General features: G+C 41.8%; 1 protein-coding gene across 1 annotated transcript; it reads right to left on the reverse strand.

Moving 5' to 3' along the window:
* Positions 1 to 8,575: 8,575 nt before the first annotated feature.
* Positions 8,576 to 10,792, reverse strand: LOC141490162 (ubiquilin-1-like). Its single transcript, XM_074190411.1, has one exon. The coding sequence runs from the start codon at positions 10,519 to 10,521 to the stop codon at positions 8,713 to 8,715; it is 1,809 nt and encodes a 602-aa protein (XP_074046512.1). The 5' UTR covers positions 10,522 to 10,792; the 3' UTR covers positions 8,576 to 8,712.
* Positions 10,793 to 12,008: the final 1,216 nt, after the last annotated feature.

The raw sequence follows: 12,008 nt of genomic DNA on the forward strand, positions 1-12,008 counted from the left end.
ATACATGCAATTCATCCTCATTAAGTCCCTCATATTCCCCCCCACCTCTCCTCCAATCTCCATGCTTCACCTGAGTCCTGTATCTGAAGATCAAACCTTCTGTTTAGCTCTGGCCATTCCAAAAGGAACCTTTGAAATTCCCCTAGTTCATTGAAAGTCCATCTTTTTCCCTAGAAGAGGACATTCAGCCTTGCTGGGTAGTTCATTCTTGGCTGCATTCTAAGCTCTTTTGCCTTCTGGTATATTGTATTCCAAGCCCTACAAACTTCCATTGTAGCTGCTGCTAAGTCCTGTGTGATCCTGACTGCAGCTCCACGATATTTGAACTGTGTCCTTCTGGCTGCTTGTAATATTTTCTCTTTGACTTGGGAGTTTTGGAACTTGGCTATAATATTCCTGGCGGTTGGTTTTTTGGGATCTCTTTCTCGGGGGGATCGGTGGATTCTCTCCATTTCTATTTTGCCCTCTGCTTCTAGAATATCAGGGCAAATTTTCCTGTAGTAATTCTTTGAAAATGATGTCAAGGCTCTTTTCCTGATCATGACTTTCAGGTATTCCAATAATTTTCAAATTATCTTTCCTAAGTCTGTTTTATATAACAGTTGTTTTTTCAATGAGATATTTCACATTTTCTTCTAATTTTTCATTTTTTTGGTTTTGAAGTATTGATTCCTGATTTCTGGTAAATTCATCAATCTCCCTGAATTCTATTCTTTGTCTGAAGGATTTAATCTCCTCAAAGAGTTTTCTTATCTCTTTTTCCATCTGGCCAATTTTGCTTTTTAAAGCATTCTTCTCCTCAATAACTTTTTGAACTGTTTTATCCATTTGACCTAAGCTGGTCTTTAGCATGCTATTTTCTTCAGCATATTTTTGGATTTCCTTGACTAAGCTGCTGACTTCATTTTCATATTTTTCCTGCATCTCTCTCCTTTCTTTTCCCAGTTTTTCTTCTAACTCCCTCATTTGATTTTCAAAGTATTTTTTGAGCTCTATCATAGCCTGAGCCCAATTTCTGTTTTTCTTGGAGTCTTTAGATGCAGGAGCTTGTGCTTCCTCATCTTCAGACTGAGTATTTTGATCCTTCTTGGGCTCATTTGCAAAATATTTCTCAATGGTCTTCCTCTTGTTTCTTTGTTCATTTTCCCAGCCTAAGCCTGTTTTTTGGGGGTGCTTCCTGAGCTTTTGGGACAGTCCCACAAGGGTCTCAGTGTGTGAGGTTCTGTCCTCCCTCCTGGTCTGTGAATGACCGTAAGTGTCCCCCTCTGCCATGGGGCTGAGGTGGGGGGGCCCTGCTATTCTATGGGTGGGCCTAGACTGGGATCAGGATCTGAATGTGGTCAGAGCTCCAGAGTCCTGTTCCAGGGGCAGAGGACAGAGCTAGGCAGTCTCTCTCTCTCTTCACTCCCCTCCCTCAGTTCAATAGGCTCATGCCCTGGGGGCTCCTGCTTACCAGCTCCATCTGCTTCTGTTTCCTGGTCTAGGCTGTGGAAAGACCAGGCTGCTGGCTATGTGCCCTGAGGGCTGGGCTCCACGTGCTTGCTCTGGCAGAGGTCCCCCGCTGTTCCCCCACTTTGTGCCGGTGCTCCCTGGGGTGCAGCTCAGGAGACTCCCCCGCTGCTGTGAGCTGAGGCTCCCAGGGCCCTGGGGCTGCCTCCTGGAGGCTGAAGTTCTTTGACTCTGGTGGGACACCCCTCTGGCGGGCCGCCCCTCCAGGCCCCGGGGAGCAGAGCCTTTCTGCTCTTTTCCAGGTTACCTTGAATAGGAGAACTGCCTCACTGGGTCCCTTTGTGGGTTCTGTCTCTCGAAAGTTTAGTTAGAGTCCTTAGTTTATGAGTTTTTATCAGAGAGCTCCTAAGACTGGATCCCTTCATGTTGCCATCTTGGCTCCACCCCCTCACAATTCAATTTAAAGTGATCAATTCTTCACAATGCTCTCACTATCACAATCCTATGCCTGTATGATAAGTGAAGGAAATCAAAGACTGCAGAACTTATTTCTGTAACAGAACTCTGATTCTGTATTTCATAAGCAATCACAATCATCAAGACTTGAAACAGTCAACAACTGTTCTCATAGGACTCTAAAATATTTATATTGTCCTATACTCATTGGCTCATTGTTATAAGAGACCACTCAAGCCCTGCATTATCTCCCTGCCCCATTCCCACTTTGCTTTATGTATATAACCTCTGCCTTTGATGCACCAGGGGGAGTTCTCAGAAGAATTTTGGTTTGCAAACCACATTCCTCACTTTGAAATTAATAAAATAGTATTTGAATATTAGCACCCCTGTGTTGGGCCTGTTCTGTTTCACCTCCAGCCATTCCCATATTAAAGTCAAAGAGAGTTAGGATTTAAGGCAGAACCAAAGAATTTGAAAGCTGATGGATCCTCAGGGGTCATCTATTCCAGCCCCAAAATAGTATATGACTATGTACCTCTGCAACATACAGATGTCAAAATAGTATGCAGTCTTTGCTTGAAGAGCTCCAATAAGGGGGATTACTTTATTAACTAAGGTAGCTTGTTCCCTTTTGTGCAGTTCTAATTGCAGAAAAAAAAATTCAAGAGGCAGCTAAATGGTACAGTGGATAGTTCATCAGCTTGAGGACTTGAGTTCCAATCTAGTCTCAGCCACTTGTTAGTTAAGTGACCCTAGTCACTTAACCTTGTCTCCAAATTTTTTTCTTTATTTCCAGTCTAAACTTGCCTCTTCGCAGTTCCAGCCTATCCCTCCTAATGAGAGCTAGTGGTGCTATGGATAGAGCATTTTGCCTAGAAGATCTGAGTTCACATCTAGTCTCCAGACACTTAAAAGCTATGTGAACATGGACAAATCATGTAACCTTAATCTGTTTTAATTTCATCTATAAAATGGTGTTAATAAGGGTAAATGAGAGAATAGTGATAGTGATGATTCCCATGTATAGAGAGTGACTCATATATAGCGAGGGTTGTCATTATGTGGCAGAATTCACATTTCTAGTCTCTTCTCCTTCTGCCTTTTTCCAAGTGAGGCTTTCATTCTTGCTAGAAGGAGAAGCTGGAGGATACTGGAGACAGGTTATTACTTTGCTCTCCCTCAGACAGAGAAAGTACCAGGCTAAAAGTATATCTATATGATCACTTAAATATCATTAGTCTACAGTATATTGTCAAATTACATCTAATTTCTGATCACTTTGTTGTGGTTTTTTTTTGAGGAAGAAGGACTCTGAGCTCTATATTCAAGACTTGATCCTTTCTCTATATGCTACCAATTCCACAATGAATAGTAACAAGGAAACCTACTTATTCAAAGTGTGGCAGAACATAAATGAGAAAGGATAAATAGGAGACCAGACAATACAGAATGAAGGACCTCTCTCATTCGTAGTGAAGTGACTCAGAGAGAGAGAGAGAGAGAGCGCACTTAATCTGAAGGAGAAACTCCCCAGTCTCTAGAACACATCAAGCTGGGGACAGGAATAGGATGGAGATTGCCAGTTTTTTTCTCGTCTTCTGAGAGTCTTTACCTTTAGCAACTTGAAGTGGGGTTGGGCTCTTCCATTTTCTCTCACAAAGCTGGAAGTCAGAAGTGACTGAAGTGTCACAATATTTGAAGAAGACTTGAAACTTGACTAATCCCACAGGTCCTGAAGAATCCCAAATAGGGACTCAAAGGGAATTCTCACTTTCAGAGTCCCAAAAGAGATTAGTGAAGGTTCTCCTGCCTCTTACTCACTCTGTTCTGCTCTTCACATAAGGTAGAACCTTCATCTACTCAAAGGAGAAAATTCCAGATCAATGAACTTTGAGATGATTTGAATCAGAATTCTTAACTCTCAGAGTTGTTGTGAGGAAAAAAATAAGATAATATTTGTAAAATAATATATAAACTTTGAATCACTCTCTACGTTATTTGTTAGCAAGAATAAAACATTCTTCCTCCCACATGCTAATCTTTCCCTAAAGAATCACCAATAAACTGCTTATAAATTCATTTTGGACCAGAGGTAGAAAAAAATATAAGAATAATCCTAACTTTGCCCTTTTTTATGCCTTCCTTTATCACAAAATCTTCCAATGAATCTCTTTCATGGATATTCAGCCCTATCACCTATTTTCTTGAGCTCTATTCTACTAGTCAACCTTCTACAACTTTCCATTTGTTACTTCTCTGTCTGTCTCTAGCTTTCCAACTCCTAAATTGTGAACCACTCCATAGATCAGTAAAAAAAATTCTCCCCTTGCATTTGGAAGCCTTCCCTCTTTTTCACATCTATCAAAGTCCCATACAACTCTTTCTCTCCATTACTGTCCATTTCTTCCTCCATCCCCTCTTGACACTTCCATGTCCTCCTCACTCTTCCCTACCTATCCTTATATTCCCCTTCTCTCCTCTCACCTTCATCTTGGATGGATTTTCCTAGTTTCTTTTATTGTCTATATCAGTTCTCGAATGAGTTTATTGACATTCTTTGGGGATAGAGGTTTCTCTCAAATCTACTGCTTAGAAAGGAAACTGGATCACACAGAATATGGTAATCTGACAGTTTAGAAATCATAGATTCATAGGCTTTCTGATATAGAAAGAACTTTCATTTGGTCCAATGACCTCCTCCCCCCTTTTAATAGACCCCTAATTTCATGAACACAAATCAGTGAGGAAATCCACTCACCAGTGCAAATCATTACTTGCTTTGAAATTTCTTTATTTACCTAGAGCACTGAGGCATTAAGTGACTTTCCTAGGGTTATACTACCATTATGTGTTCAGGGAAGACTTGAACTCAGGTCCTCCAAGGTTGGTAATCATTCTATTTCATGTTCCATCTGCCTTACATTCAGACCTGTAGTTTCATCAGTGTAAGGAACTCCTGCCAGGAGAATTTCTTCCAGGAACCCAAATCAGTAATTCATATCTAAATAGTGATCTTTACAATATCCCCTACAAATAAATAGTAATTTAGGTTCTGCTTAAAGGTCTCCAATTATTGTCAAAAGATAATGCAATACAATACTGACTGAATTTGATCCCTAAAACTCTCAGGTGAAGTCAGAACCACATAACAATGTAGTTGGGAAATGTTTAACAAAATACATGAAAATGCAATACAACATGAATAATATTAATTTGTGTTTTTTAAGTGAGTATCCTTGTATGAAAGTAGAGATAGTTGTAGAACTGGGATGCTCTGAGTCCAAACTCCAAACTCTTTTTATTTTACTGCCTCCTAATCATCTAAATGAGTGCAGGAGAATCAATTTGTCTGATGATAAAACTAATGATCTAAAGAGTTAAGATTAGAACCCAGATCTTTAATAGGATTGCCCTTCTCAACTGTGTCTTAATAAGTAATCATTATTCATTCATAGAATCACAGAATTAAGAGAAACCTCTGATGATTGAAACTATTCAAATATCATCTGAAGAATTGGAGATGAGAGAGAGAGAGATAAGAGAAGAAGAAGAAGGAGGAGGAGGAGGAGGAGGAGGAGGAGGAGGAGGAGGAGGTAATCAGGGTTGTCTTCACAGAGGAAAATATTTTAAGAGATGCTGTGAGGAAGAGGCTATCTAATTCAGCCTGTACTTGGACAAATGTTCCTTTTAAATGTTAGAGATATGGATTTGGAGTCAGAAAAATCTAAGCTAGAATCATGACTTAGACATTGATTAGTTTTGTGAGTGGGGTCAAACTATTTTACTTCTATCAGTTTCTTCATCTAAAAATCAAAGTAATAAAAACTTTTTACAGGACTAGGAGAATCAAATGCATTTTGCAAGCCCTTAAGGCAGCTATATTAATGCTAATTTGTCTATTAATATAATTTGACAAGATGTCATTCATTAGGATTTTAGTAGGATTGGGTAAGGAAGTGAATCCCAAAGCTGTCTCCTCCATTTTTGAATAATTCTAATTGTAAGGAAATTGTTTTGTTTTTCCTTCCCTAGAGGTGAAAATCTGCCTCTCTATTTTTTTTTAAGATTTTGCAAGGCAATGGGGTTAAGTGGCTTGCCCAAGGCCACACAACTAGGTAATTATTAAAGTGTCTGAGGCTGGATTTGAACTCAGGTACTCCTGACTCCAGGGACGGTGCTCTTTCCACTGTGCCACCTAGCTGCCCCTTCCACTGTGCCACCTAGCTGCCCCTGAATCTGCCTCTCTAATGCCTGCACTTTCTCATAGTTCTCTTTGTCATCTGAAACCTCACAGAACAACTTAATTTCCCTTCCACATACTTGAAGAGGACTGACTGATCTCTCCTAAATCATTCCTTCTCTAAATCTCTTGACTAAGTTGATATGCTGTGATCTTGACATCATGGTTGCCTTTCTCTGTCCTTGTTCAGTTTTGTACCAGAGGCAGAAATAATTGAGCTGGAGAAAGATGCAAAGAGATAGCTTTGGATTCAAAATACAGGGAGCACTTTCTGTCAATTAGAGCTTCCTGAAAATGAAATGAACCTCCACTGGAAGTAGTGGGCCCCTGCCCATCTGCATATCTTGAACATTTGTCAGGGATGTCAATAAGGGGAGGAGGGTTGACTAGATCAGGGTTGTAGATAATATGAGGTCTAGCATTTCTTCTAGTTCTGAGAGGAAGTGATTCCTCTAATAGCTTTTGAATGGTTGAGAAATTGAATGTTCTCAGGGGAGAGAAAAGAGGGAGAGAAAAGTGGGAAGAGTGGAGCAGGCTACCCAACTCATCTTTAAGCATGTGGACCTCAGACTGTGTCAGAAGAGTGGTCAAAATAGAGGTAGCTATGAAAAAATTGCATCTCCTCCTGCAACACGCCCCCTCCCCCACTGTCTCTTAAGCTAGATAGGAGACAAGAATAAGAGGAATCATAGGATCTTTCCTGAAAAGGTCTCTGTGTGTGTGTGTGTGTGTCCCACAGATATACCCCTGCACTCTAGAACAAGAATCTTTAAGCTCATTTATCTCCATCATTTCTCCAAAGCCCCAGATCTTCCCATCTTTGTCCTTCTTCTTAAAATGAAAGAATATCAAATTCAAGGGGATATTAGAACTTATTAAGAAGAGTTCAGCTCTTTCTACAGATAAGAGGAAGAAATAAAATTCAGAAGTATTAGTAACTTGTCCAAACACATAATAAGTTGGTGACAAAACCAACTATAAACCATGTCTGAATTTTCAGGTTCAGGGGAATGTTATATATATTTTTATACTTATTACATATAATTATTTAAGATAATTGGGTGCTATCATTGGAGGTGGGGATAAGAGTAGTAGAGAGTTCCACCATTGTGCCCTTCAGCCAAAGCATAGAAATATATTAGGAATATAAGAAAAGAGTCCTATACCTGAACTCAGGAGAAACCTGGTTCCATTCTCTTTTCTGTCATTTAAAAGTTTTGTGGCCATGGGCAGAATTCACTTCATCTCATTTTTACTGAGCTTGAAGCAATGACTATAAAGAAATTCAAACTACTTAACAAGATATTATAGAACTATCATTTATTAATATCATTCCTGTCTTCTCTCATTCTTTAGTCATCTGCACATTAAAAAAAGTCAATTATGGGGCTGGGACAGATGGAAATGAACATCCTGGGTTAATTAAAACATCAAACAGAATGTAAATTGAAGATAAACATTCATTAAGAACTTACTGTAGACACAGCTAGGTGGTGCAGTAGATAGAGCACCGGCCCTGGAGTCAGGAGGACCTGAGTTCAAATAAGGACTCAGAAATTTAATAATTACCTATGTGACCTTGGACAAGTCACTTGACCCCTTTGCCTTTCAAACAGGTACAGGGAAGATACAAAGGCAAAAGTGAAACTTGACCCCTGCTCTCAACAAACTTACATAATCTGGTACAGTGGGTAAAGTGCTGACCGTGAAGTGAGGAGGACTTCAAATTAGTTCTCAGACACGTACTAGCTTTGTGACCTTGGGTAAGTCACTTAACTCTGTCTCACATCCAGGGCTATCTCCAGTCATCCTGATTCATATCTGGCTACCAGACCCAAATGACTCTGCAGGAGGAAGTAAGGCTGGTAATTTAGCACAGCACCCCCTCACTCAAATCCAATTCATGGTCTTGTCATGGCATCACCTCCCTAATCTCATGGTCTTCTTCAAGAAGTAAGAACAAACATCATCACATTATTGCACTGTGAGCTCCTCGAAAGCAACGATTAATTTTTGCCTTTCTTGTCACAATGGTGACACTTTGTAGCCACTTAAATGTTAAATATAAACTAAATAAATACTTGGTAGTTTAGGGAGGGAGAATGCAAGATAGATGATTAGGAAGGGGAAGAGAAGAAATGTTAGTCCTGGGCAGTAATTTAATACCTCACTTTCTTCTAAGCAAGAAGCAATATGAAAATCATATCTAACTTGCATTCAGAGGCACTAATTTTGAGTCCTGACTGTCTTGACTTTGGCCAAGTCAATTAATATCAGATCTCAATTTCCTTTAAATGAATTGGACAAAATAATTTCTCAATTACTTTCCATCTTTCTATCTGTGATTCTATGACCACTGTTACAGAGTCAGTTTGCAGGGAAAATTCTGAGCCAAACAGGGAAACAAAAGCTTCCAGAGACAATAAGTCACAAGTAACCATCCACACTTTATTTCCACTGAGCCAATATTCAGTTGTTTCATAGGGAAAGGATCTAACTGTTTTGTCCCAGAACAGGCAAGCCCAGGGGAAAGGGCAGGATACATGAGAAGGGAAACAGAACAACTAAGATGCTTGGGACCGCTTGAGCCTCCGGACAGCAGCACTAGTGTCCCCTTCAGTAGCAATCAGAGCCTGAAGGTTGGCATTTTGGTTCCGGAAACCCATAGCTCTCAGACGCTCCATCTGTGGGCGGAAGCGGACTTCAGGAGGCTGTATCTGCTGGTTATAGCCTCCAGCAAGAGCCTGAAGACGCTGCAGGATGGCAATTGGCTGGTAGTGTGTATCAATCTTGCCTCTGCCTGGGAGGCTAGAAGTCTGCTTGCTCTGAGCCCCTGTTGTAACTGTCTCAGGGAAGGCATTCCGCCCCAAGCCCCATAGGTATGGGGTGAGCCATGGCAACAAGGCTGGAGCTTCTGTGGATAGCTTCTGGAGCCCCTGCTCAATCTGAAGCAGGGCCTGAGATGCTTTGGGGTTTGCCAGGGCCAGCAGCAGGTCTGATAGCTGCATCTGCTGCAGAATGGTGGGCAGTTGTTGTCGCATCTGCTCATAGATCTGAGGTGATCCCATGAACATCATCATCTGAGCTGCTAGGTGTGGATTCTGCACCAGCAGCTGCAGCATATTTCCTGTAAATCGATTCCCACTGTTCATCTCTTCTAGCTTCTGGGAGTCATCTGCCTGGTTTTGGAAGGACTTATCTATCTTGCTCTGATCAGTAAGCCCTGAGTTGTTCAGAGCAGAGGTCCCTTGGATGCCACAGGAACATGCTCGGCCTAGACTCTTGGAGGTGGTACCTGGGGAACTGGCCATGGCAGCAGGAGCAGGAGCAGGAGTAGGAACAGAGGCAGGAGGAGCAGGGGCAGGAGTAGGGCCACTGAAGAGAGGGCTCTGGGCCTGGGAGGTAGTATGCAAAAAACGGGCTGAATTGTGCTTCTCTGAATTCTTACTTTTGGAGGTGCATCCAAAGGATGAAGCCGCGTGCATGAGCTCCGAGAAAATATTCTCTCTCAAAGGATCCTGGAGACCACCAAACAATGAATCAGGGTGGTCTGTATAGTTCCGCCCCAGGGCATTGTCCCCTCCAGGGTTTGTCTCATTACTCCAGAGCCCATCTGGGTTTCTTTGCATATCTGGTCTCTGAATCATCTCCTGCATCACAGCTGGATTCCGGGCCAGGTTAAGGGTATGCTGCAGAATCTCTGAGTTGTCAAGGATGTGACCTACCTCAGGATTCTGTTTCATCAGTTGCTGTACCTCAGGGTGGTCCATTATCAACTGCCTCATCAACTCAGTGTTGGAAAGGAGATGTTGAATGACTGGACTCTCAAGCATCTGAGCCATCCTCTCTGGAGTGTGTGCAGTGTGTGGCTGTGGAACCTGAGGGACTTTGTGCTTCTCAGATTCAACAGGGGATACAGGGGGCAGTGGGTGTCGGGTAGGGCTGGTGTGCTGTCGCCCACCACTGCCTACCTTCCCTGTTCCCTCTCTAGGGCAAGATTCCAGGGCAAATGGCCCATGGGGCCCAGAGGACTGAGACTGGGGACCACTCTTGGACTTGATAACCAGATGGATTGTGTAGCCATCCAAGATACCTCTCTGGTATAAAGTGTCCTGATCTTTCAGAATGCGGCCCACAAAGACCAGCACTAGCTGGTCAGCACTGCACTTGAACTGGGCTGAGATGGCCTCTTTGAATTGACTCACAGTAGTATCGTCGGACACCACAAATTCCTCCTGAGCATTAGGCGTCTTCACCAACACCCTGATGATGCTTGGGGCAATATTTTTGCCTGTGATCTGACGAGAAGTTTGCCCGTTCTGGGCCATCTGCATAGGCACTGGAGCTTGGGAGTTGGAGGCAGTGTGGGGCATGAGGGCTGGTAGATAGGCAGGCAGGGGTGAAAGGGGAAGGGGTGGGTGAGCGTGGCAACTGACCCCGTTTCAGTTGATTACTACTCAGGCTGCTAGGTCTGGGTGTCACTGGGTCCCCCGAGTATTAGGGACGGGGTGTGGGCTGGGTGTTGATGAGATGTTCTGCCATCCACCCCAGCTCTCCAGATGTTGCCTGGGCTGCTACTGGCTCATACTTGGTACAAAGTGAGTCTGGTTATTTTTCCCCCCCTGTTCATGCCCTGCCCCCTCCCCCCCCCAGGGCAGAGTCTCCCCATTCCAGGGGCATTGTGAAATCATCTTTGACCTCATAGTTCCAGCAAGGGAGGGGCAGGATAAAGAGATACTTATAGGAAGAACGCAAAGGGAAAGAGCCTTGACCACTCCTCAGTCTATTTAAAGTAAGGCAACAATCAGATAACTCAAAAGAAAATCTCTCACTCTGATCTAAATGAGAGTCTGTCTCTATTGAGTTTCCACCTATCCTTAAAAAGCCAAACTCATATGCCACCTCCTCTATAAACCCTTCCCTAATCTTTTGATTTAGTAAAGTTTCTCTTGGCCCATTCTCATTCTTCCTTACCCCTTATATACAACATTTTTTACCGCTAATGCATTTCTTGCAGATTTTCTTATAATTATTTGATTTATGCCTTTTACTCCCTATAACCCTGTAATTTTCTTCAATACAGGCACTATATATTATTGGAACTTTGTGTTTCCTCAGGCATTATCAGTGCTTTGGATGAATAAATGTATATTTTATTGTTGCATTATATTGCTTTATAGTATCGTATTACATTTGCTTTAGAGTAATTTATTGTATTGCATAACTATTATAGTGTTGCATTGCTTTGCCTTTCATGATTATATTGTATTGTTTTGCAGTAATATATTAAAATATATATATATATATATAATAGTAATTTATTATATTTGACAGTATTTTGTTAAAGAACCTTACCTTGCTTTGCAGTAATGTAATATTGTGCATTTTTTAGAGTAATCCATGGTTTTGTATTACATTTCTTTATGGAATTGTATTGTATTGCATGGTTTTAGAGTACTACATTATGGTTGGTTCTTGTCCTTTGCTATCAAAGAAGACCAAAATGATATCACAATGTTTGAGGCAAATTACAGTGTGTCCAATCAAACCAATATGAACTCAGAATGTTCTACTACATGTTGGGCTCAAATAGTCCACATGAACACCTGGTTTAGGTACCCTAAACTTACAGATTCCACATTTCCTTTGAACTACTTCCATTCTGCCTTCTACATAGAGTGCAGCACCCTCACTGATGAGGGAACACCATGTTGAGTGGTTCTGTGCCAGTGTCTCCCATGTTGTACAATCAATTCTAAAGTTTTTCAATGAGACCTTCAGGGTGTCTTGGTATCCCTTCTTCTGACCCCCTTGTGAGCACTTACCCTGTGTGAGTTCTCCATAAAATAGTTTTTTTGAG

The sequence above is a fragment of the Macrotis lagotis genome, chromosome 1 (genome assembly GCF_037893015.1).
Source record: "Macrotis lagotis isolate mMagLag1 chromosome 1, bilby.v1.9.chrom.fasta, whole genome shotgun sequence".
Lineage (NCBI taxonomy): Eukaryota > Metazoa > Chordata > Mammalia > Peramelemorphia > Peramelidae > Macrotis > Macrotis lagotis.